A 27,186-nucleotide genomic window follows, 5' to 3' on the forward strand; every position below is an offset into this window, starting at 1 on the left:
TTCTGATTTAAATATTTTATTTTCTTCTTTAAAAGAAAGATTTGTAAGAAAACAAATAAGACTGAACATGATTCTTTTTTTTTTCTATTATACTGACACTATGAATAGAAAGGGCTTTTCCCTTTAACCATGAGGTGAGCTTAGTAGTTTGTCTAATATTAATCAGTAGAACAGTGGATGTGGCAACATATCATCAAGGATCTTTTTGAGTATTCCCTTTCCTCTCAGGTTGACTCGGCCTCCCCCGTGGTGTGGGAACCCGGCAACGTGTGAGGAGCTTCCTCTCAGTGAAATATGAGATGTATTGATGTAATATTTCTGGAAGCCCCGGTTCTTTCCGCTATGATCCTCACCGACACCGAACAATCACCAGAACAGACTGTTTCTTAATCATAGAGCATCACACAGCTACAATATGTACATTTACAGCACTTGCATAGAAAAATAAGTTTCTCAGCAGATGATTTGTTTTCATGTAAACCACAGTTATATCAAAAAAGAAGTCAATTTGTCCAATATAAAATGCACTGTTAAAATGAATCAATAGACACAAGTGGGGTCATTCTATGTTTTCTTTTCGGCTTTGGAGCACCTCATTGTGCAAACAGTAGGAGACCAATCTGGAACACATTAGACACAGAAACATTAATTGACACAGACTTAAGGAATGCAGGTTAAGAACTGGAGGATGTGAACTCAAAATGGGTTTTTTTTTTCTTTCATATTGGCGCAAGTTCACATTTCTGGCAACAATGTAAAAACTCAAGGTTGACTTTTTTTTTTTTTTTCTCTCTTCCCGAGCCGATTTGAATCCCTGTTAATTCATTATGGTGACTGTGCTAAACACACATTAATACGCTTCCATTTGGCAAGCTACAAATGGAGACTCTGCCGTGTGTCATTGCTCAGTTGTCCTTGGCGTGCATAGTTGGATCTCTAGGTGAACTTTGCGGGAATTTTGAGTGTTGTCTTATTCTTTTAAACAAGCGTGACAATATGATCCCCCCCCCCCATCACAGGAATGCTCCACTGTGGAACGTGCTCGGAGTGGAGGTGGTGGCCTGGCTGCTGAGGTCTGTTTAATCTTCCTCCTCTCCCTCTGCGGGTGGTCGGGTGAGGCGGCGGTATCCCCTCTTCCCCGCGGGCCCTTTGGGCTTGGCGAAGGCCTGCTTGTGTGCATGCTGCTTGGGATGCACCTCCTCATACAGGAAATCACTGGTCAGCTCGTCCCCGTCGTCGATCTCCAACTGCGACACAGACACACAAAAAGGCTCCATCTTTAACAAACCTGATTTCACATTCTGTATGATCCATACTGCACACATCACCTCATGCACTCACGTATCAGAATACATTCCCAATCAACTGTCTGCCTCAGCTTCAACAGGTTGGAATGGTCTTTGATTATTTCACATTAGAGTTTTTTTTTATTGTCTGTGTTTACTCAGATTACATAGAGCAATGATACGCTGAAAACAAGTAAAGCGAAGATTGACTGTTAGTGTTGCGTGTGTTTTGTTTTCCGTCGTGCCTCTTTCACTCCCAGAATGAAAGCGTGTCTTGTACAGCAATACAAGATGAGGTAAAATAGCCTTCGTTGATCCACCACAGGAGAAATCAACTTGTCATGGCAGCTCACAAAAAAAACAAACACGATATTTTCAGGCATTTTTTTGGTCCAGTGTACGTAAACGAAGCCAGCATACGGTGCAGCTCTTTATAAAAGGGATCTCTTGCTTGTTTTATTTGACCATCAGTTCAAAATAAAAGGGATAATGTTGCAGCTCTCAAACAAACAACAGTCTTCTGAATAGATTACACCTCATGATTGTATATGTAAAACGTGTTTTTTTTTTTGTGTGTGTTACTTTTGCAGTGTCGTACCTTTTTCTCAATCTCAATCTGGAGATTTCTTTCCACCATGTCGACCAGGGGATTTTTGCAACTGGAATACAGCATCCTCTCTTTGATGCTACACTTGTACCCGGGCATAGAATAAATGAAGACTGTGCAGTGGGGAGAAGAAAACAAAAAAAAAAAACAATGAGAGGAGCGGACACAGAGCAACATGGAGAAAAAGGAGCAGTGTAGAATAATAGCGGGTGTGTCTAATGCTTTAACATAAGTTGAGAGAAAGTGTTCACCTGTGGACTCCAAGTAGTCGCCTTCATGGGAATGTTTGTAGAGGAAGAAGTGGTAACGTGGTGATACTTTGGAGATTCTCAACGGCAGGTCTTTCAACTCTGTTGGCTCAGTGTTGCACAGCCGAATCAGCTCCTGTTCAGCGTCCACTTCCTGTTGAAGGGAGAAAATAAATGTATCTCAAGGTTGGTGGAACGAGGAATCCCTGCTTGAATTCTAGACCGACTGCTGTAATATTTTCTAAGATATGAATCCTGCATAGTCCTTAGAGCAAAGCAGGATATTGACTTTTTCCCTGACTATTATTCTTACTAAACCTCTTCGTCTAGACCTTCTGTCTATAGTATCTCTTTTTCTTTGCCTTGTCTGTTCTTGGTGGAGAGTTTAGAATGATGAACTATACGATCATGTAAGTATTGTTGGTGTATCTTGTTTTAGTGTTGTAGTCAAGACATTTAGGGATCAGGACCGAGACAAGACCAAGACATTTAGGGCACAGTCACACTGGCCATCCATACCGTGCCCAAGCACGCTTCAACGCTAAAGTCCAGTTCGTTTGACCAGTGTGACCGTTCCGTATCGTGCTCAGGCACGGTACACTTCCTTGGCTTTGGCACACTTCGGAGAGGTGTGCTTCGGCACGGTACACTTCATGCACGAGCACAAGCACGCGGGTACACAATGCTGACAGCCTTCATTATGGAGAAATCCAGAGTTTCATGGCTGTGTCTGACTAAAATTACACAATATAAGACACAAAGTAGCTGTCATGTTCTCTGTGTTGTTCCCTGATGTGAGGGCGTCCGCGCGGACTCGGCCGCGCATCTATTTTATTTTTTAATTTATTTATGGCTGTGTCTGATTAAAATGGCTTAAAATGAGCTGTAAAGTCAGTAAAGTCGCTGTCATGCTCTGTGTTGTTCTCTGATGTGCAGACGCGGACTCGACTGCGCGTCTCTCTCTCTCTCTCATCCGCCTGTTTGTAAACATGTGTTGTATTAAGACGTTATGTACAAGAGGTAATCGTGCTTAGGCACGGATAGTCCTGTGTAGTGTGACCGCGGGCCGTGCCGGCCAGCATGGGAATGGCGCAGCGGGGGGGGGGGGGGGGGGGGGGGGGGGGGCAATCATGCTTGGGTACAGCATGGTACAGATGACCAGTGTGACCACGCCCTTAGGGATCAGGACAGAGACAAGACCAAGACATTTGGGGATTAAGGATCGAGTCCAAGTCAAGACAAAGACCATAAATATCACTGAAAAATCATCATCTTGTGTGCCGAGGGGCGTGTCACTAACTTAGACCATAACACCGGGAAGGTTTTGGACATCACAGAAGAATAAAAATCTTATTATGAATGAAGTTATTTGTTCTTTTAGAAAGGGGGATTTGTCCAGGCCTGTTAGTGGTGGTCTTGATTTAAAATCTGGAGTCCGCCCAGTCTGAGACCGAGACAACGGGAGTAAAAATGCTTTCTATTCTGAGACGAGACCTACAAAAGACTGGTCCAGAGACTAGTCTTGAGACCACAACAGAGTACCACAACACTGTTGTTTATCTTCACCTGAGTCTGTTTACAATGAGCTCGAGGCAGGATACTCTTAGGTACAATCAAAATGTTACTTCCAACATAAAAATTAATCTGTGAGGAGAGTGAATGACGAGCGTCTCCCTCTCAGGTGCGTCTGAGTGAAACATTTGCTGTTCTGCTGCTCAGCAGATTAATAGAACTAAACACGCCGCTTCCTTACAGCTTTTAGGATCACAAACGAAAAAGGAACCGAGACAAAGCTGCAGCAGTGGCACAAATACGCCTTTGTACTTCGCACAGATGTGATCTTGTGACACTGACCCTTTGAATTTCAATGAGAGGAACAAAGGCTTTTTGGGCAAAAAGAGTGACTCATTGTGTTTGTGTGCCAACAACAACCCCCCCCCCCCACACACCCACACACCCACACACCCACACACACACACACACACACACACACACACACACACACACACACACACACACACACACACCTCTCTCTCAGAACAATGTACAGAGACAAACAAGAATTTGCTTGTTCCCAGTATTGATCTACCAAAGGGTCACCTGCTCTCTAATGATTGCCTGTTAAAGACTCACCAGTTGTACGTAGTTGTGTTTTCCGTCCCTATAGCGTTGGAGTGCTGCGACAGCGTCTTTATGGATGGGGAAAGCCACTCCCTGCAGAGTCGCGTGTTTGGTGTCCACACCGATGTCTGTCTGCACCTGAACACACAAACACACAAAATTAACAACGTCGCACTTCAGCTTTTTGTTGGCAAGCCGTGGTTACAATGGCCGTCTAAATTAGAGCAAATATAGTCATGTTAATGAGGGCACTAATAGGGACAATTGGAGCTTTATTATTATAATAGGTCGTCCGTTTTTATTAAAAAAATAAGACCTTATTTAAAAGCAACATGAATGCAAAAACTTCGAAAAAGACAGGGTGTTAGTTTGTGATTTGCAACACGGTCTTATTGTGCTCAAAGTACGTATGAGTCTACATACACAAACACAGGAATCCAGATGACACATGACCACATGATGTTGACCTGCTCGTAAGTAACATTATGGAATCATACAGAGAAGCACAAGTTAAAGAGGAAAAAAAAGGTTTCTCCATCACCTCTTTCCACTGCTTCAGGTCACATTTATTTCATTGCCTTAAAACAACCTGTTCTTGTTTTTGATTTCTGTTTGTTTATAACTTTCAGTTGGCCAAAGGACAAAGTGCGCTATTGTTGCTCTTAATACTGTTGTTCTCCATTTTTGAACCAGGTCTTGTTCAACAGCCGAGAGAGCTTGGGGGGGGGGGGGGGGGGGGGTTGGGAGAGCACTCTGTATTTGTGTAACTACCGGTATGTGTTTTAGGGCCCGACAAATATGGGATTTTTGGGGCCGATATCAATATTAGGGAGAAGAAAAATCTGATAACGATATATCGGCCGATATCTTTCTTCTTCTATCTATGTTTGATCTGTAGAGATAGAAAGACATACATTTTAAGACCACATTTATTACGTTTATCCCTCAAACACAGTTATCAAATACTCGTGGAAAAGATGTACAGTACAACATAGACAAGACGGGCACTCGACTGAAAAGTAAGTCACCGCTTTACACTCCGTAGAGTGATAATGCTTGTTGTAATCCATATGGCACCCTGCTGGTGAAAGCCAGAAAGAGAACTGCTAGTGTAATTCAACAATACTCACGTTAAATGCTATTTGACTGGTAAATAAATCGAGTAATATCGGCTCATATCTGCGTTAAAATTATCCGATACTGCTAGTCATTTGATTTGCTAATATCGGCTGATATCATCGGCTGGCTGATAAATCAGTCGAGCTCTAGTATGTCTGTCTGATAAGTGATGCTGTTTTGTATGCTTGTGTATATGCTTGTATGAGATGATACGTCTCAGGGGGCGATCCTTTAATAAATTCCAAATCAATACATTCAATTTCCAAATCAATTTCTGTTCGGTTATTAAATTCAATCATACGTTTAAACACTGAGGAACACACACAGGTTCCCACTACTTACTTTGGTGCCTTTAAGTCTTGTGTATGAGTGAGATAGAATAATTATGCTTCTTCCTGTTGATCAGAAAGTCTGAATGTTTACAAGAGCAACAAGCAGCTCGCATTCTGGGGCACTCGATGATTACATATGAGCGGCTCGTATTGGAAGTGACAAAGCTCCTGTACGTAATCACACATAAAACGAGAAATGCTGAGGAGGGATTACACTGATGGATTGCGTCTATTTTTAGAGCCCCTGTTCCCACAAAATGAAATGCCGTGCAAACCGATGGAGCCTCCGACGTAGCTACCTCGCACACACACAGAAAAAAAAAAGGATTGCGGCTCTTTTATCCATCTGCTTAGTAAAAAAAAAGGCCGGCAGTCTACAAGGCACAGCAATGATAAATATTTTAAAGCCTCTTTTTTTCCTCCCCATCTAGGCTGTACAGATTAATGGTATATTATCTTCCTTCAACAGCTGGTCAAGAGGGACCAGCACAAAACTGCAGCTTCTAATTGAGCATACTCTAAAGAGGGACTGCACTGCTCACAGCACGCCCATATATGGTAAGAAAGACAGTTCTTGTTTATGTTGCAAACTGAAAGAGCAGCGATTAGATCATGTTGTTTCTCAATAAAGAAGAGCCGTTCATTCAGGTTCTTTCGAGGGCTGGATCTCGATTCCCACCAATATCAGGGACTTGCACAATCCTCAGTATTTATTTCAAACAAAACTTCAACATGACTCAGGACAAACCAATGATGTAATCACTGATTCATTAAACCTTTGTATGGAACCGTCTTCCAACATCAAGAGAAGGTCACATCCGTTTTATTTTTAGGTTACTGACTCTGAAATCTGTTTGTAATTGCTTTGTAATTGTTTGTATTATAATGCATGCTTCTTCTTTTTTTCAGATCTTTTCTTCCCTCGGGCCACAGATGTGAATTCGCTTTATAACTAACTCTGGCCCAACAGATTCAAAATCCAAAGTCTTGATTGTCACTGAGCAAAAACAATGAAACAGGGAAGCCTCCTCATGAGCTATGCAGGGCAAAAAAAGATACAAACAGTATTCATACACATAGCAGTTTTAACAGATGAACGGTATTACAGGGTAACTAGAGCCCGACTGATTTATCAGCCAGCGGATAACATCGGCCGATATAACATACCCAGTGACTATCGGTATTAGGGGTGCAAACGAGTACTCGGGTACCCGATTAAATAATAATCGGTTACAAAAAAATTTAATCAATAATCGTTTTGTAGTCCACATTTTTGTAAATGTTTCTTGTTGCATTGTGGGTTCTAGGATAGGCCTAATTCAAAACAGAAAAAAAGGAGCACGAGCGCAAAAAGAAAATAGATGACAAACAAAGCGCTGATGAAGGCTCTGTGCTGAAACGCGTCCGTTTTTGATCCGTACGCTGCTACCCTAACAAAAATATCCCTTTAATTAACCCCCCTATGAATTCGCAATGAACAAAAAGTCCCAAACAAACGAAATATGCCATATGATCTACGGAAGTTCAGTTCAAATTGTCTTTTTAGTCCACAGAAAAAGAAGGACTTTCACTTTGCGATTACCGCTTTACTCCGCTAAACCAATGACGTTTGATCATCCAGGACAGAGCAGCATAACTAGATGTTTTCCTATATTTTGGAATTTTAGATGATTATTCTTTTAATAACTACAAAAAGGAACAACCTTATAGGGAGAAATGGCTCATAGTGGACGGACGAGCGAGATTGAGCGAGTGTCATTACGCACAGAGGAGAAAGATGAAACAGACAGACACTTCACCTGTTCTATTGTAACTTCATTTACCAGAGTAAAGTGTACTCTACACTGCAGACTGTAGTCTTTGTTAACACAATGTTGCTGTCAAAACAGCTTCAACGTGCGATGAGTGTGAATTGATGTCTGCACGTCCGCTCACCACACTCACTGCTCTAATTATAATGAAGTGTTAAAGCGGTCATAACACGTCTGTGTGAATTTTTATTTGAGGTTTGCTGTGTGTTGAAGTGAGAAATGTCATATTTGAATGTTAATACAAAGGCCTCTTACTAACAATTATTAAAATCCCGAAGATTCAAATTAATCAATAGATACAGTCGGCATCGCGTCATAGTTGGGGGCGGGGCCTCCCGTGGGGGAAAAGAATCACAGAAAAAAAAAAGAACTACAAAACGACTACTCGAGTACTCGCTTTAACAATGGGAAGAGTAATCGATTTGAGAAAGTTTTGCATTTCTGCACCCCTAATCGGTATCGGCTAATTTTATTGCAGATATTCGCCGAAACTACTCGATTTATTCACCAGACAAATAGCGTTTCATTTGAGTATGGTTGTATTGAACTAGCAGTTCTCTTTATGGCTGTCACCAGCAGCTTACGACATGGATTACAACAAGAATCATCACCCTCCTTCCCACAAGTGTTTGATAACTGCATTTTAGGGATCAACCCAATAAATGTGTCTATATCCATCTCTAAAGGTCAAACATAGGGCCCTTTAACCAACTAACTCAAACAAAATTGCAAAAGTGCAAGGCCTCTGTCAAATGAACGAAACGAGGTGAAATCTGAAAGTTAAACTTCACCGAGCAAAGAGTAAAAACAGCAGCTGTTAAATGACCCACAGCCGAAAAGCCTTCCACAACAGCAGCATAAACGCAGCTGACGTACTCATCCTAACACTGCAAATAACAAAAACACAACAGTGCACCTCACCTGTGCTCTATGCAGGAACTCTACCAAGGACTTTAATCTGTATCTCACATGTGCTTGAAACTTAAAAAGACCTGGACCCCAACAAGGAGCTCTTCTTTAAACATTCCGCTGCCCCGGCTTCATGGGGTTTTTGACTTTAAATAACTTTTATGGAGCTATGGGTGTGAGCTGTGCAAGCCTTATACATCCGTCTGTGCCAACATCCTGCTGTTCTAATGCATCAGCATCTTTGCAGAGTGTTGATACTGCCAGGCAAGCATATGCAGACTTGCACCGTTGCTGACCTTGTGCTGTTTGGAAGGATGCATCGCTGGCCTTCATTGATACTCAACGCAGTTCTGCAGGGATTTAAATCTCACATACAGGAGGTGTGATGAGGAGGAATACTGCTGAGAGCGGAAATAAGCTAGTTTCTCTTCCTCAACCGCAGCCACAACTGTCAGGATGACGTAGTGAAACAGACAACAAGCCCACATCTTTGTCAAAGTGAAGTGCATTATATCCTCTAAGCTGGACTCAAACTGAAAGGATGATTAAGAAATGTGTGTGTGTGCGTGTGTGTGTGTGTGTGTGTGTGTGTGCGTGTACCTCATTCAGTTTAATCTGCCTCAGTTCCTCCTCTGCAGCAGTGAGAGGTAGGGGAGCAGCCAGCGAGGTCAGATGTTTCCTGTATCCGCTGAGAGTCAACTCCTCCTGGGGGCCCAAAAGAAAAAGAAGCACAATGCCACATCATACAGCAAAAAGACTGACTCACGGATACATCACTGCTAATTTCAGTCGCCATTTAAGGAAAACGAATAAAGCTAGACTTGTTTTACGCCGACTTCGGGAAGGTTTTAAACCCAAGCCTCAACGCTTCACGGAGCGTCACACGTCACCTTCAAGTGTCGCTGCAAGGGGACTAACCTTTGCGGTAGCGAAGATCTCGTCCTTGATGTGTCCGCCTCCGAACTCTTTCTTCAGTGTGGCTCTAGTAGCAGCGTATAACATCTTATGTCGCACCTGTTGAGGAGAAGAGTGAAAGTTTTAAGGATCTTTCTGTTGAGAAAACGTGTTATGATGCATGAGAAAGTTGCAGCTTCTGACCTGTAGTATTATTTATTCTTGTGTTTTTCAACCGTTTTATTTAGAGAAATATACAAAGACTACAGGATGCAAAAAGAGCTATGCACATGTGCATTGTGTATTTATTCAGTCTCAATCCCCAAAAACACAATGACTGTATCAGTCAGGGCTAACAAAAGGGACCAATTCTATGATTTCTCACTCAAAAATGTTTTATAAAATCATTTTAAACCAGGATTTTTTTCATCAATATTTTGTAAATCAAATAACGAATAAGACCTAGACAAGAAAATATAGTTCCTAAGTATGACTAGTACTGAAAACTCGCCCTAAAAAAAAAAGAGTGATTTCAGGCTCTACAAATGAACTTGACTTGTCATGCCTCTTCAGAGAAATCAAAACACACTCACACCACTTTAGTCAGGGCAGCATGAACATGTGTTGCTTGTGAAACTGTTTTGCCTCGTCCAGACAAGCCTCAACGTGCACAGTACTTCCAGCCACAGGGCAGGAATGTTCAGCTCATGTCTCGCAGAAAGGGAAATTTGGGTTCAATTCCACCATGCACTTAAAGAAGTGCTACAAATATCCTGCACCGGCACTTCAATGTGGCACCGGCCTCTCCTTGTAACATTCCTCTCCCCACTGCTATACAATCAACATTTGTGTGTCTACTAGTCATGTTTATTTAAAATCACGGTGACTCTGTTCCATGGAGTGGTTCATCGAGTTTGAGTGGAACAAAGTGACTCAGGTGACACTGGACAAGTTTAAAACAAAGCAAATGCAAAAACACACATTTGCATTACAGGGAACCAGCGCAGGAAGAGAAACTCGTATCAACAAAAAGCCCTGAGAGGGGTGGACTCTAATTTAGAGATTGGATGTTTAGACTAAGCACCAGGTTATACCGCAGCAACATAATATCCCCATGTTTAGATTTCAAGAGGTCTGGTCCACATTCAGCCACATTTTCAACAAGGCCTACTGCCTTGATGTGGTGACCCCACCCATTGGATACTCTAGCCAGAAGAGAGGAGTACACATGCCTCGTAGCAGTATGGAAAGCTAGTCATTAAATCTGGTCTGGGCTTGGTTTCCTTACAGATGAGTGGTCTGGTGACCAGGCCAGGAAGATCCACTCGTAGCCCTGGTTGTTAGTGGAGTCCAGCCGGTACAGAATATAGCAGGGCATGTCTTCCTCAAGGAGGGCCAGCACTAAGCTATCATACTCCTGGTCCCACGTCTTTGATGCTTTCCTGGTGGAGCCTAGGGTCAGCTGCTCTGGAAAGCAGATGTGTGCAAGAAAAAAAACACGTCAGCCGTGTTTGGATTTCTTGTAACAGACAGTTTGTTCAAAGTAACGAAACGTTTTCTTTGCAGGAGAATCTGCAAAGAAAAACAAAAAAAAAAAACGCAGGACTGACTTACCATCCTCAATCACGATCTTTAGGGCTCGATATTGGTGCCCACTCTTGGCACTGGCGAAGATATCCTTCACATCGTTTCCCGCTGAGGAGAGACAGAGAGAGGGGTCAAGTCTTCAGCTTTATTAAACACACACTTGCTAACGTGGCCTTTTTTTAGCCCTGGATTGCACGTTTCCATCTAAAGGCAAGGGCATTTTATTTATACCCCAGCCCATTTCAAACTCAAAAGGCTTCACTTCACTAAATACACGGGCGTTCGCACATTAATATGAAGTATCTACGAGATCTGTGAGTCAGAATCAAATCTGAAACAAACAGATGTCAACACATGATATCAGGATTACAAAACGATCTTCTCATATAGATAGTGTTGATACATAACGCAGTACAAAGTAGTACTCATTTTTGCACATAAACTCCTTAGCAAAGCAAAAAACTATACTTTCTGTCTTTTTTCATGATATTCAGAAGGTCATTAGGCGTCATTTGGGAACACCTATGCAGTGCAGAGAGGATTAAGTACCGACCGCTGTTGACCTGAAACACAGTCGCAATAAAAGAAGTCTCCAATCAGCATCCACACAAAAGGTCTTAAAGGTTTAAGCTGGAATGACTCTGCTGTTTTCCTAATGCCCCTGCCAGAAAATGGGAACGGGTCCAACTCCAGAGACCTAGTCGTAAGAGTGTCAGCGGAGAACGATTGCTTGTTTTAGAAAAATCAAGCAGGGCCGAAGTCATAAAACAATTACGAGTTCACTTTTAATAATAAACTTGTCATGCAGTATTTGCACAGGGTTTCTGTGTGGTCAAAACAATCGAACACAGTCTAACAAAGGGATTCACTTTAAGGCATGATTAAGTCATCTACAGAAAGGTTCTTCATGAAGAAATGGAGGTATGCTTTACTAATAGCAGCCACATACTTTTTGAGTTTTGAGGGACACAACATTTTCAGTCTGTTGAAGAATCAGCAGGTTAAAACAAAAACACACGTACATTACAAAGACGCAACTGATCCTGCATTCAAATGTCAGACACTTTAAATAAAACAACCCTGAAGAGGAACAAAAGTGACATTCACAGTGTCTGTCTATTATTAACACGTCTAAATGTGCAGACGGACTGTTCAGACTCCTGCGGTGCTGCTGCCATATACAAGAGGACTGAAGTGATTTATTATCATTACAAAGTGCAGGTTAAGTCAGTGCTATTCACATGTTTATGGGAGCAGCGGCTGCTCTGCCAGGCCAGCAGTGAGTTTAAATGAAGGCGTCGCCCATCCATTCAAAACTAACGTTACCGGGTTTTAAGCTTTCTGCAGACAAGCTACTAAAATAAAAGGCTTTTTTGTATTACTGCGGAAATAAAGCATAGTGGAACTGTGATTCACGTAGCCCAACAATCTGTCTAAAAGCTCAGGGATTATGATTCACAGTACCTAAAAGTGCTCAAACAGGGCACCATCGGTCACACACATCACGGAAGCCTCAGAGCTAGCTAGGAGTGGCTAGCTAACTTGACGCTCCTGCAGGTTCGTAACGCCAACACGGGAACACGCCGCACACGTAAAGGAAAACATTCACGAAGAGAAACGATCAAAGCAGAGAAACGCGTCTACCTTGAATGCCCGTTTGATGTGACATTGTGTCTTCGTCGGATGGCAGGGCTGATGCAGCTGATCGGGCGAAACCAGGGCAGAGAAACAGGAAGTGGACTACACCGACGAGAGCACGCCCCCGAGACCGACGTCATCACTACAAAGTCACGTGGTGTTTTCTTTATTATTTCCTCTTATCTTATTATTTACGTTACTGCAAATTATGGAAGCCCATTTCCGCCAGTTAAAAAAATAAAAATGAAAATAATAAAGTCATAATTATGAGATAAAAAGTCGAAATTATGAGATAAAAAGTCATAATAATGAGATAAAAAGTCATAATGAGATAAAAAAAAGTCAAAATTATGAGATATAAAGTCAAAATTATGAGATATAAAGTCGAAATTATGAGATATAAAGTTGAAATTATGAGACTTTATTATTTTCATTTTTATTTTTTTTACTGGCGGAAATGGGCTTCCATAGCAAATACTAATTAAAGCTTAGCAGAAATGTAGACGGTGGGGGGGGAAATGTTTAAAGCTATAATAAAAATCGGAAAAATAACAGTTCAATCAAAACCACCAAAGTATTTCAATACCTTCATGAACAAGGTATTTACTTATAAATAGTATAGTACATATTTACTTTGTATTTAATATTATATTGTTTTTTAGATTTGCTAACATTGTGTTTTTTACTCATATTGTGTGTTTGGATAACTTGGCTGCTGTAACGCCACAATTTCCCAGTTTGGGATCAATAAAGTAATTCTATTCTATTCTATTGAACTTGTAATTTTGGCTGAACCCAGTTCGAGCAGGTAAAAGCTCTAGATATGCAGCAAATCATCCGTATCAGGCAAGACCAGCAAGTGAATTCATGTCTGCTGAGAATGTAACAGTGTTAGATACCCAATCCAAGTACCTATTTAAATACAATTTTTATTTTCAGTTCTTAGTGATTGATGTAATTGCTCTTTATTTCTTTCTTTTTTTTCCTTATCTTATAGGCCTTCTTTTAGGCTATTTGATATTTCAATGTCTTTGATCCTCAATGTGATGTTTTTGCTTTTTAATTTATAGGCTACTTGTTCATTTTTTAACTCTGAAAAGCACTTGTGTATTTGAATGTCGAAACACTTAAATGCTGATGTGCAACGACAATAATGCACTAAAGTAAAATGCATTTGAGTTATGGGAACTTTTTTTGAATGATATTGTTTTAGTATCAAATGTTTTTAAATGTGTTGTCATGTGTGATCACTGACAGGTCTCCTTTGTCGCTATGTATCAGCTAAACAAAATATAGCAGGCTGGATCCTTATTAAGCTTTAACATAGGCTCTGTTCGTGCACGATTACAAGTCGTGTAATCTCCATCTTCATATTTGATATAGGTCCTTGATCTGTCATAACGGGGAGATTTCTGCCTCTCTTGGCAGCAGATCTCAGTTGTCGTGAAATCCTGTAACATCTGGAAGCCACCGGGCTTCCTGTCCCTCCTACTCCTCGTTTAATAAATAAATAAATGAATAAATAGATTTTACAGCAGCAGAATCATCCAGTCACCAGAGGGAATCTCTGTGTCGTGTAAAAGCAGACACAACTACGGTCACACCGGAAGCAGCAGGAACTCGTCTTTAACATAAAGGTTGATTTTGTTCAAATCATATAACACGGAATATGATATAATATAAATAATAAGATATAATTATGCACTGAAACGTATTAGTCATAGATTATGTGGATTAGGCTACATATGAAGGAAATAATTTAACATCATACTTTCAAAGCACCTGTCATTATAAATACTTCAGTGAGCATAAAACACATTAAAAACCAATCCCAATAGGCTACTCCTCCTATTTATAGTTTAGTAAAACAGTAGGGATTGAGAGAGATTGAGAGAGAGAGAGAGAGAGAGAGAGAGAGAGAGAGAGAGAGAAGCCTATTCAGATTCCTCTGTTATACAGATAAAGGTCTTAAAACCTTCGTATTTATTATTATTATTATTTTTTGTACTTTATTTTCCAAAAGTAAATCACCAATGTAACAAAACGAAAAGACATACGTAAAGCATACTATAAAAACAAAAACAAAACAATCAAACAAACCAGTAACATCAAAACACCAGTCCAAATTCATATGTCATGGGTATGTAAACCATCCCACTTAAAAAAAAAAATAACATTAGTATATAAATAAGCAACAACAAATAAAACAAACAAACAAACAAACAAACACACAAGACAAAACAAAACCTTCGTATTTACAAGTTTTATTGAGAAAAGTCAGACCGGAAATCAATTGTTACCGACTCTACCTTGACGCTTATGAATGAACCAAATGAACGTGTTTGGCTACATTGCGTTGCGCGTTTGCTATGCGTGCTGTGTGGACTCATCCATCTCCATCAGCTCTCCAGCAGCAGCAGCAGCAGCAGCAGCATCAGTGTCCCGTCCACAGCCCAGAAACTACACTGTCCCTCCGGCGGGAACCCGCTGACGAAGCACCGCCCGGCTGACCTAGCCCACCCGGCGCATGGACGCTCCAGCACAATGGCAGAGGATTTGGGGGTGCCTCTGTTGTGTATCGACAACAGGTCGCATGGATAATTCCTCCACAATCCTCCGGTATCATCTCTTGTTTGGGATGAATAGAGAGCCGCTGTCGACTTGATGTGGCAGGAGAGCCGTGCAGGAGCGGGGCTGCTCGTCCTGGCTGTCGACTGAGGGGGTTGGGGGGGTGGTGGAGAAACGGCGTGGAGCAGGTGCGTTGATGGGTGCTGTTTCACCAAATAATACCGAGGTGCAGCCAGGTAGGTCGTGCGCGACTCTCAGCCGTCCCAGATATCACTGGGCGCATCGACATTTAAGTTGTGTAATCGGATAGTTCCAGTCAAGCATGCTGTGTTATCTCCGAGATGCGTGGGGTCGGTGCTGTGACATTTGGCGTCATAACTGTCGTGACATTAGGGGGGGGGGGAGGATGTGTGTGTGTGTGTGTGTGTGTGTGGTCACACACTGCTCTTATCATGGTGGTCCATTCAGAAGATGAAACTAGTAGGGCCATGCAATGCATTACTGACCATTGTGGTATAGTTTTGATAGTAGAGGCCAGACATTGAGTGTGTCCAAATATGGCAGATTATGTAGATTCAAGTAGTGTTCAGTTCACTTGAATCATAATACAGTCCACTTGCATGTTCCACGCTGTATATTTGAGACTAGTGTTTTCATGTTTTTTGTTGGATTTCCTATGGGTGGTCTGGCTGTGGGAGTCACTGGGATTACAGCACCTGCACAAATTGGGGGCAGGTCCCCTGTCATTCAGCAAGACTGAATGGTTAGAAAGGAACAAAGACATACAACTAATCCTGCATTTTACCTCCTTTTAATAATGGCACCATCACTAGCTTAGCATCCAGTCAAGGTGGAAAATAATGGTAAGCAAACGTGATGATGCTGGTGAAATTCAACACCCATGTGGGGGGTTTTTTTTTCTCGACTGTGGCCGCTCTATTCCTGAGTCTGATTTCCCACTGAGGGGTTATTTTAGGAAACTGTGTCACATTGGGGAACTGGTTTGGGAAGTTCAGTCCAGCAAAGTCAGAACAGTTACAGCAAAGGAGTTCAGGCTGAGTGGAGCTCATGGATGAATGAATCTAGTCTGGGTTTTTTTTTTTTTTTTTTTTAAAAAGACAGAGGGACGGACTGTCGGGAAGTTACTCAAGCGCTGCTTTTCAGGTGTTTCCAGGCAAAGTGTCAACGCAATGCTGCCACATTTCTGAGAGGGGAGCACAGGACAGAGAGGCTGTGAGGAAAAGACTTTGAATAGTCAGCACTTATCAAGGTATGACAACAACACATCGGCTAGTTTCACTGACTGAAGACGAATCTTTAAAGCTTAAACTTGAGTGTTTTGGAGGGCAGCTTCTCGTTTCATTTTTTTGCACAGTTACACCTAAACTCTCCTCTAGTTTTGCATGTTTTCTTGCAGATATTTTTTTTGTGTGCTGTTGCAACACAGATCAAGCCCTCTCTTGCCATGTTTGTGTGGTTATCTAAGAGCTGATGGGGAAAAGCCATTTTAGGGCTTACATGTCTCGGTGTATTATTGTCACTTATTTAGGCTAGACACTAACAACTCAGCTTGTTTCACACACTGATGAAGAACTAAGTCCATGAATCTTAAACATCTGTCTTTTGAAGAGCTGCTTCTTGATAAGGCTTAGTGAGCCACGCTCTACCTTAATTCTTCTCCGGTTTGACCTCTTTCTTGCAGATGTTGTTTGGTTTGTTGGCGTCACTAACGGGACACATCAAGACCTCTCTCGTCATGCTTCCGTGATGATCTTAGCGTCTCAGCGCTTTGGTATCTCTGTAGGTGTATTTCTGGCACTGCCGCTGAATGATCCCAGTTGTCTGAATTTAGCATAATCCCACCCGTTACCAAACCTCAGTTATATTCCTATCACTAATCTCAGCATGAGGGAAGCTTTTACTCTAATCTGCCCTGCTGATATACGAGTAATGTAATCTGACTGAAGGAAGCACTTTGACTCTCTCTCTCTCTCTCTCTCTCTCTCTCTGACTCCCAGGTGTCGTGTGGCCGGGGGGCTCAGCAGGATGGAAATACACACCTGTTTTCGGTACTATTTCCAGCACCCGTGGTCGCGTCTCATCGTGGCCTACCTCGTCACCTTCTTCAACTTCCTCATCTTCGCGGAGGACCCCATCTCTCACAGTCAGACAGAGGCCCACATGATTGTAGTTGGCAACTGCTTCTCCTTCCTGTTCAACAAGTACCCCGGCCTCGGATGGAACATCCTGAAAGTAGTGTGCTGGATCCTCGCCATCATCTTTGGCCTGCTAGCCGGGAAGTTTATATTCCACCGCCAGCTATTTGGTAAGTCATGCGCACAGTAATAGAGAGGAATGTGCAGAGTAATGGCTGCTGCTGAGGGGAGGGGAACTCTTCATCCTGATGTATTTTAGTTTTGGCTGTTCATCAGAGAAAAACACGTCACATTCATACTCCACCTTTTTAAAAAAAAAATAGTTTATCATGAAAAAATGATCAAGCTGTAACAGTCAGCTGCTATCTTTCCATGTATTCTCCAGGATCAAACCTTCTGGTTAAATGAATCTTTTTATCAAACCTGGGTCAATATTTGCAAATCGTTCAACCAAAACCTTTAAGAATTTAGTCACAGATACTGGGAAATGTAGTCTTTCTCAGAAATGACTCATAGATGCTTAAAATTGATATAAAAGGACTTTGTTTCAAATCTTTCTAACTCAGAAATCACTCGTTTTTTTGTATCTCAACTTGCAGGCAGCCCCAAGAAAGCATAAAATGTTATCTGCATCATAATCTAGGTGTTTCACTTCGACCCGTACTGCAATTAAAGGACGTTTGAGACAACTTTACATATCTTGCACAACCCCGTCTTAATTTTCCAAAAAGCTTTAAAAAAATCACAAATGTATTAGTACTCACTAAGACCTAAAAAAACAACCGTTGAAGTGGTTTGATAAAGGCCGCCATCCATTTATGTGGGTCAGTTTTAGAGTAACAGTTCTGTGCGTGCTGACTAATAAGAACACTTAAACAAAGATTAAGATAATGAATGATAGTGCAACTAAAAATACTTGCATCCATGACGGTTCTGTGGTTGAAATTGATGCCCTCAAAAGAGCTCTTGAAGGCAGGATGAGTTATAGTTAAGATCTTTTATTTAGAAATGCAAAGATCTGTGTATTGTCTGCAGAGAAAACCAACATTTAGCCAACAAGTTCATCATTCGGTAAACGGTAAATGGACTTGTTTAGCTCTTTAATAATCTGCTGAACAATCACTACATTTCACACTTACCAATAAACGGTTTACACCACATTCACGCACTGATGGCTGAGGCTGCTGCTATATGCAAAGTACCCAACTGTTCCTTTCCCACGCCGCTGGTGAAGCAGGGGGAGAAACTCGGGCTTCAGTGTCTCGCTCAAGGGCACTTTTACATGTGACTGCAGCAGCTGGGTTTCAAACCCCCCCCCAACACCCGGTTGAGAATGGGCTTACACTACCACTAAGCCACAGCCGCCAATTATGTAGCTTTTCTGTTTCTATGATGAGGAACCACCTCCCAACGCCATCAATTACCCTGTTTTTTAAAATCTATTCTTGAAAACCTTCTGATTATTACACATTCATTTGAAGGCTAAACTAGTATCTTTACTAACGCTTCCTGTTTGTGTACATCATATGGACACTTCTTTTTTTTTTTTAAGATTTATTTTTTGGCTTTTTCTGCCTTTAATGGAGAGATAGGACAGTGGATAGAATCGGAAATCAGGGAGAGAGAGAGAGAGGGAAATGACATGCAGGAAAGGAGCCACACCCTGGATTCGAACCCGGGCTGCCCGCTTGAAAGACTACAGCCTCCATACATGGGGCGTGCGCACTAACCACAGCGCCACCAGCGTCCCATCATATTTACACTTCTGACCTGAGAGTTCTGGGGTTTTCCCAGTCATGACTTCTATTAGCTCTGAAACACAACATCCATCCTGCTACATGTTTTTTTTTAGTAATTATTATCTCACTTCCATCCCCTCTCACACCTCCATGAGATATTTCCTCTTCTGTTTCACCCACTCGCCATCTTTCTCACCTCTTCTTTCCACCTGTCTCTCTTCGCTCTCTTGACAGCCCGACTCTTTCCAGTACTCTCTCCTCTCATAAGGCTGTGACTCCAATCTCATCAGCCCTTCATTTGTTTATACTGTGCAGCAGTTCACTGCCTTTTTTTTTTTTTTTTATATTCAACTCACGCATTTCATTTCCTACTCACTTCACAACTCACTTAGCCCTGGATATGATTGGCCACCCTGGCTTATCTCCTTGGGATGAACCATTAATGACTGTAATTGGAGGGCACAGAAAGAGAGAGGGAGCTGGAGAAGGGGGGGGGGGGTTGATTTTGAGCGATCATCTCCTCAGAGCATAAATAGAAAGAGTGCACGATGATATAATAATTTTTGCAAATATAGAATCCTCACTTAGAGGGGAAGTAGAAAATAGCCTAACGGATCGAGTTTTTCCTCTGTGGATACCAGCTGTTCTGTTTTTCTCAAGTTACAATCGTTTCATTCAATGTTTCCTTAATTAGGATATGTGACAAAGTCTATCTTCCTCTCGGCCAGGAACCCACAGAGGTGACTTGATACTGCATACTTATACTTGGAAGATACTTGGGGATCTCTAAGACGGAAATAACAAAGTCAAACTGAAAAAACGCTGATATAAATACATTTCTATCTTCTTTTGTTATGTATAAATATTGGCCCTTTCCCATCATACAATGTACAGGAAAACAACCTACATTTTCAGCATCATGAGAGTTTAGGTTGTAACATTGTGTCATCCACCAGACAGTGTGTTCTACAGGAACACTAATCAATGACGATGAATGTAAACTGTAAGAGTTGGTTTACCCAGCTTGGACAATCTTTGTGTTGTAAGTGCTGTTTGTTTGAGAGACCTGTTGGGCTGGAAATCGGGCACCTACATGACCCCTTCTTCTGGTTGGCTCGTTCTTAAAGTCCCTCGAGCTTTTGCTGAACTCGGTTAAAACGGCATTTTCTTTTGATGCCCCAGTTTCATGGCACGCCCTCCAGCAAACTCTAAAGATGAGAGCTCTTCCCTCTCTTGCAGAGCTTAAGAATTGGATTTCTAATTGTAACTGTTTGTAATGGAGCTCAGTGCTTTTTGTAATTGGTTTAATGTGTGGTTGTTGTTTTTGCTTGTTTTACTGTGCGTGTAATCTCGACGGCATTGGAAATGAGGGAAACCTTAACGTCCTTTCTAGAATGAATAAAGGTTTGATTGATTGGTTGGTTGAGTTTAGAAGACAAGCTGAGAGTCAGGTGACCACTTTGATACCACACTAGTACTTGTGTGTTAAATACGACTTTACAAACAGGAAGTGGTTTGCTTAGCTTAGCATAAATGCTGGGAGAGGTGGAGAAATGCTAGCCAGACTACAGCATGGTAGCGTTTCCTGAATTGACTTAAAAAACTTTGTGTCTTATTTCTCTACTCAGCGCAGAAGTGTGGAAACAACAGACTCTGGTGTGATTGTGAATTAGCTGCAGGCAGCGACTTGTCGATGACTCTCCTGATTGGCTGGCTACATCATTAGGGCAACGAAAGTAACCGACAGAAAGCTAATATGAGCAAGGTTAATTATTACAATCATGAGAATGATATTAATATTCTCATCTAGATATTGGCAACATAATGGAGATGTGATTGTTCTCTCTGCCCTCCAGGATCTTTGCCTCCACTAATGTACAAGAAGGAGAAATTGAATTGTAATAGCGTTTTCTTTTTGGACATCATGTCCCTTTCCAGGATGAAAGCCTGGATAATCTGATAAACATGGTGATTCGAGGGACTACTTGTAGAAAGTGGTTCAGATGACAACTTTTTATCGTATGTGGATTATCCAAAGGAACAGGGATGCTGTTCCTGGAAAGATAAGTTGTAATGCAGAAATCCCTGAGTAAATTTTAGGTTTAGGTTAACTGTGTTTATGTTTTTGTACACCAGTTTCACTCCAAATTTTTCACAAACAGACAGCTCCCCTGGCATTTTCTTATTTGCATGAGTCATAAATAGTAAATAAAAAAAGCTCTCTCCATGCCCACTGTACTGTATGTGGATCAGGGTCTATACGTTTTAGGGTAAAGAAGACAAATATAGTACTGCTCATCATTCCAGGTAATATGCTTCAACAAGCCTCACATGGTTTGTGTGTTTTGTAATTGTTAGGCAGTGACATGTGTTTAGTGTATGTGTGGGTGAAAAGGCCCCGTCTGTGTTAGAGAGGGGAAAAAAAGGTTGATGTGGAGAGCTGGGGAGGCTCAATGTGTCCTGAACAACATTTCAGTAAAGCGGTTATGTAATCACGACCCAGGTAGGGCATAAGAGCTCTGCGATAGAAGCAGGCCCACTGTAAAATGTATCATGTCACACAGGCCCACATGGCCCACCTACTGCACATCATAACGTCTGCACTAAAAACCCCCTGCTGCTGATCTGAGGCCGCTCTGTGATATGTGGGCGTGCAGTGGGAACACTTCTGGATACAAACACAGTCCATGCAAAGGTTCAAGTACCTGAACAAAAAAAAAAAAAAAAAAAAAGATGTTGTTGGTCAGTGTTGTCTGCAGTAACATTTGAGAATGTCTTTTCTGACGCTATTCTGATATATTATTATATGTTGCATAACTTGAATCCTTTTTAAGCTTAGGCCGTCTGCAGCGAAGCTTAAATCAGTTTGTCACAAACCTGGAACAAACACCGTGTGTGAAAGCTAGAACATTAGCCGTGTCGTTTGTCATTTATGATGGCCTAGAAAATCAGAACATTTGACAGTAATTACACCTCATCCTCCCTCTAGGGCTTTAATGTTTTCATTTGTTTGCCACAATATGAGATTTCCCCCCCTCAGAAACCCACACAAACATTAATCCAGTTGTCGCTTAACAGTTTGCTTTGCTCTCCGTTTCTGTTCTCCACTCATGTTCCTGTTGAGAGTGGTCAGAAGGTGCACACTGCATTGTTCTCTGTTAGCCTCAGATGGAGAGAGAGGAAAAAAAAGAAATCGGAATAAACCCTGGGTGATGAATAGCTTGTGACAGATTATGTGATTTAAGACTACATTTGAGGTTCAAGAAACAACCTATGCTGTTCTATTCAGCCTCTCAAGGCTATGTGTGCTCTCTAATGGAGTGGGCGCTAGCCAATGACTTCTGGTCATTCAGAGGACGACTGGCTGTCGTTATGCATTTGTATTAAATGTTAGGTCACGCAGGGTTTGTGAGTTGTCTATTCCATTTTAAGATGGGTTTCACATTTCTTTTGATTAATGCACCTTTTTAAATTTTGAGAAAAGATTTGTGACCGAGTACTTTGCTGTAGCCTGCAGCTTATCTCACTTAGATATATGAACTTACCAAAAATAATTAGAAAAGTTGTTTTATTGTGAAACTTTACTGAAAGTGAAATACAAAAACAATTTGATTCCTCATAGGCATCATAGCAAAATGTCCTATGGTATTTTTTGTTTTTTTAATTAATAGACTCTTTAATTTGGCTTTATTTGAGTCTGAAAATTGGCTTTAAAACAAATAGATTTTTCAAAACAAAAGCTCCCTCTTTCTCTCACACATGCATATACAAAGGTCACACAGACTCCAAGACTAAACGACAGAGATAGATTTAAAAAAAAAAAAAAGTCATAGATTCAAGCTGGCACATGTCAGTCTGTTGTTATGTCTTGAGGAAGTGACAGCAACAGATGCTTTAACTTGACATGAGATCAACCAGATAAGAGCTCATACAAGTCGAATGATGTGGAAAGATAAGATGTAACATCTAATCCGAGGTTGAGTCCATTCTCCTATCAGACCTTTTAAATATTGAGCTACTTCTAGCTAATTCTACTGTCAGGAGATGGTGTCTTTGATTATTTAAAGACCTAATAATGAAACTTATCCGGACACTTCTGAAAGGTTATAAATCATCTTTTTTTAGAAGACACATGAACTCACATATGAAGAAGAATCTCTGGACATACAATAATGAAGAGATGTCAGAGTGAGGGGGCTGCACTCGGAAGAGCACTTGGGGTTTGGTGCCTTGCTCAAGGGGCGCCTTGGCAGAGCCCTGCACGTGAACAAACACCTCTTCAGCAACCAGTCCCAAATTCCATAATTTGGTTCATACTTAGACTTAAACTGGTGGCGACCCTCTGGTTCCCATCCCAAGTCCCCAAAACACTGTACTACTGCGGCCTCCAACAATAGCACTTGATAAAATATTAGTTTAACAAAAGCAAAAACAAAGACACTAATGTGGGGAACAAATAAGAATCCAGGCCTAAATCCCATGTCAAAAGACACTTTAAAAAAACGTTAATATTTCATTTTTTTGTATATTGAAAGAAAACAAAAGGAAAATATGTTATGTGGTGAAAGTTAAGTGGTGCTTCTGTATTTATTTTAACATTTGAAAAAAGCTAACTGATTGCTAATTTTAGCGTCACAATTAATGGACAGATATGAATATGAAGACATAAAGGTATCATTTATCTAAGTATTGGCAAGAAAGTAAATAAGAACTTTCCTCCTAAATGACTTTACTATTCCTCCCCATTCAAATATTATAAAAATAAAGCAATAATACATTTGTTTTTGTTTTCATAAGATTTGTTTTGACATTTTTGCTAATGGGAGACTTTGATTAAATACTGTGGTGGTGATGCCGTGCTGTCTCTAGTGATCTCTGAGTGTGTCCATGGAGATTAACTGATGATCTTTCAGCACAGAATTGATCCGTCAGGTTTTCTAAAAATAACAGATTTAGAGTGAATTATATAATATCACACACCTCACGACTTGTTTTTCTCTGTTCAGTGGTGCAGCAGAACAGAGCCTCAGCAACTAAAGCTTCACAGCATGCCTCTACCTTTTGCAGTAAATCACCATCTCACAGCAAAATCTGTGTTAAAAAAAAAAAAAAAAGTGACTTAGCTCGTGTTGCCTCGGACGGACATTACCATAATATATTCACCTGTATCTCTCTCCCAGGCTTTGACACTTCTAAAAGGTAACTGAAAGGGTAATTCAGAGTCATGTGGAGCGGCGTCCTAACTGGATTAAATCCTGCTTTGCATAATATCACCGACACTTACATTCAATCAAACTCTGAACGCTCATCTCCGCTCAGATGATTTATTTGACGCTTCAGAAAAGTGTGAAGAGACCAAGAGAAGGTGACAGAAATGAAAATGGAAAACCTGTTTCTGTTAAACACAGAGCTGTGTGTGTGTGTGTGTGTGTGTGTGTGTGTGTGTGTGTGTGTGTGTGTGTGTGTGTGTGTGTGTGTGTGTGTGTGTGTGTGTGTGTGTGTGTGTGTGTGTGTGTGTGTGTGTGTGTGTGTGTGTGTGTGTGTGTGTGTGTGTGTGTGTGTGTGTGTGTGTGTGTGTGTGTGTGTGTGTGTGTGTGTGTGTGTGTGTGTGTGTGTGTGTGTGTGTGTGTGTGTGTGTGTGTGTGTGTGTGTGTGTGTGTGTGTGTGTGTGTGTGTGTGTGTGTGTGTGTGTGTGTGTGTGTGTGTGTGTGTGTGTGTGTGTGTGTGTGTGTGTGTGTGTGTGTGTGTGTGTGTGTGTGTGTGTGTGTGTGTGTGTGTGTGTGTGTGTGTGTGTGTGTGTGTGTGTGTGTGTGTGTGTGTGTGTCTAGTTGGAGTCCCTGCCTTTTGTCCTGTTTCCCCAAACTTGATGATTGTACCCTGCAGGATGCCATCTGGGTTCTGTCATATGTTGTTACTGTGCCACGCAAAGGCTGAGATGGCTTATGTACAGCTCTGTGTGGCTGCGGGTCAACGTGGAGTCACTGTGTGTGTGTGTGTGTGTGTGTAGAGGACTGTATGGGTGGGTGGGTGGAAGGAGAGCGACTCTGCTTAGCTCTTGTGTGTGCATGGCTGCAGGCTTTTTTGTTGTCAGTCTGTGTGTCTCTGAGATAATGTGTCACTGTCGAGAGTAAATTAAAGCTCTATCTCTTCATGCTAGTGTCAAATTAATTAGTCGTTTCATTTATCATCGGGCAATTATTACAGCAACAGTTATGATAATGTTCTGATCGTTTGAGTCATTGATCAAGCAAAAAGAAAAAAAAAAGCGGCTGCTTGTAACGGCTTCTCTGTTTCTGTTAAATATCTTTGTGATTAAGATATGCTCTGGTTTCCAAATGCTAGTTTGACAAAGACATCTCAAAATCTGTCTAGTCTCTCATCTCTGGCAGCATGGGTTGTCGTCTCAATACCAGAATTCTAAGCTTTAATGCGATTGTCGCTTTTGCCGGTGATGGTCTTGTTTTTACTTGTAAAGGTCATGTAGAGACATCAGTGTTACTTTCACTCTGTTTTTTAAAAAGTTAAAACCTCCACCAGGAGCTTTAAAGAGTAAGGAAGCAATTGTCGATCAGTTCAACACTGGCTGATGTTTTTATTCTATTTTGATAATTTATCATTGAGTCTCTGAATTTGTGAAAGTTCAGGTGAGAATGCAAAAAAGATGACAGAAGAAAGACAGAGGGAGATTTTTTTCTTTTTGTTGGTTTTGAACGTTGTGGGCAAAATGAGTGTTTTTACAAGAACCGAAAAAAAATCAGGAAGCTCACATTAATGTAGCATTAACTCATTTCAGAGTTAAAATGAGGGATGCTTTCTCGTCTGTCTATAGGTCAGAATGTTGAGTTAGGTGTTTTTATTTTAGCATTGTAAAGTGTCGCTGGTAACCAACAGACAGCACTGTGACCCGGGCTGATCTAAACGTCTTATCTGCATATTTCAGCCTCATCAATATTCAGCCTTCACCGGCCTCATGCTGCCCTGTAGAGCTATTTTATGTTTTACACTCTCCTTCAGTTCAGGCCGGTCTGTATTAGCTGGCCTTTGAGGTTCGCCCCCTTCATCTGTGAATTATGTATGATGGCTCTGGAGTCAGAGCACCGCTGTGCCCCTGCAGCCTGGAATTTTGACTCTCCTTTTTTGCACGAGGCTGCAGTCCCAGGGATGTGGATGTGTTCGATTCGTGCCTCGTGCTGTGTGCGTTTATGTGTGGTTTTATTAATCTCTGGGAAAGAGAGGAAATTGAAACTTTATTCACAAGGTGTCAAAGAAGTAGACTCATTTCTGTTGGTGCTTCCTGTCTGCTAGATGAGTAAGTAGGAACATTGATGCTGTCTGACATGTTCACCAAATGAAAAAGATGATGATGCATCAAAAGTTCTGCTTCACTTCTGTTGTCATGTGAATAAGAAGCCAGCTTTTGAAATGTTGCAAAAGGAATAGGTATTTGGCACATATCCGTCAACTAGTTGGTATGGATTGGAAAACATAGCAAGTGTTCTGTGTGCAGCGTTTTATCTTTCCATTTGGTCCCTCTTTTTTCCAAAACACGGGGTCACATTTCTGTAACCCCTGCTCAGTTTTCAGTGTCACATCAGCATTATTGATGTTCTTTCTTTGTGGCATGAGCTCTCTGTACCTGTGCTTACAGTCCAGGCTTAAACACAATCGTGTTTGCCCAGCTGACAGGGAGACAAAGACACTGCAATTATGATGAGAGCTAGAAAAAAAAAAAGGAAACCAGCCGAAATGAAGCTGCTTGTTTACCTAAGATATATGACGCCTTTGGTCTGGAGCCAGGCTATAAATAACAAAATATAAAAAGATCTGACAGGCCTCTTTCTGAGCAGATACAGCGGTACGATGGCCCTGTAGCCAGCTCTCTCTGTGTCTCGGCTTTACTGGCCGCAGTCTCCCTGAAGAGGGAGTTCTGTTGTCACTGCCTCAGCGCTGATTTATTATCCGGACACTTAGTTACAGAGGAATTCAGCTCTGGGGAGGCTTGTGGCCGTAGTCATGGCTATTCCCCAAACCCCTGTGTTGATGCAGCAGTCCAGTAAATGTGTGATAAATGGGGATGCAAGTGAGTATGTAGCTAAGATCCTGACTGAGCTAACGCTAAGGCTCACTGCACCCTGAGTTTGTCTTTGAGGGAGAATGTTCAGGATCCCTAA

General features: G+C 41.5%; 2 protein-coding genes across 3 annotated transcripts in view; one reads left to right on the forward strand and one right to left on the reverse strand.

The window, feature by feature from the left end:
• Positions 1-12,688, reverse strand: twf1a (twinfilin actin-binding protein 1a). The gene is made up of 9 exons (XM_061035813.1): positions 12,559-12,688; positions 10,942-11,022; positions 10,616-10,794; positions 9,352-9,447; positions 9,034-9,138; positions 4,275-4,400; positions 2,145-2,295; positions 1,885-2,006; positions 1-1,247 (listed from the first exon to the last, which is right to left on the reverse strand). The coding sequence occupies exons 1-9, from the start codon at positions 12,581-12,583 to the stop codon at positions 1,080-1,082; spliced, it is 1,053 nt and encodes a 350-aa protein (XP_060891796.1). The 5' UTR covers positions 12,584-12,688; the 3' UTR covers positions 1-1,079.
• Positions 12,689-14,872: 2,184 nt separating this feature from the next.
• The window catches only part of tmem117 (transmembrane protein 117), a 48,505-nt gene continuing 36,191 nt past the window's right edge, over positions 14,873-27,186 (forward strand). Inside the window, exons 1-2 of one of the 2 annotated variants that reach the window (XM_061035815.1) lie at positions 14,873-15,308; positions 17,139-17,446. In XM_061035815.1, the coding sequence (XP_060891798.1) occupies positions 17,167-17,446 (280 nt within the window). In that variant the 5' untranslated portion in view covers positions 14,873-15,308; positions 17,139-17,166. Of the gene's footprint in view, positions 15,309-15,850; positions 16,391-17,138; positions 17,447-27,186 lie in introns of those variants that run through there. The other variant, XM_061035814.1, reaches the window with a different exon arrangement.

The sequence above is a fragment of the Labrus mixtus genome, chromosome 4 (assembly GCF_963584025.1).
Source record: "Labrus mixtus chromosome 4, fLabMix1.1, whole genome shotgun sequence".
NCBI classification, from domain to species: Eukaryota; Metazoa; Chordata; class Actinopteri; order Labriformes; family Labridae; genus Labrus; species Labrus mixtus.

What these genes read in the sequence shown, in the direction of transcription:
- twf1a (XM_061035813.1), bottom strand. Translation starts at nt 12,583, where the DNA reads ATGTCACATCAAACGGGCATTCAAG. An exon ending in GGTCACCAGACCACTCATCT is followed by an intron (nt 9,448 to 10,615) that starts GTAAGGAAACCA and finishes TCTCCTCAACAG; the next exon opens with GTGCGACATAAGATGTTATA. An exon ending in AGATTGAGATTGAGAAAAAG is followed by an intron (nt 1,248 to 1,884) that starts GTACGACACTGC and finishes TCTGTGTCGCAG; the next exon opens with TTGGAGATCGACGACGGGGA.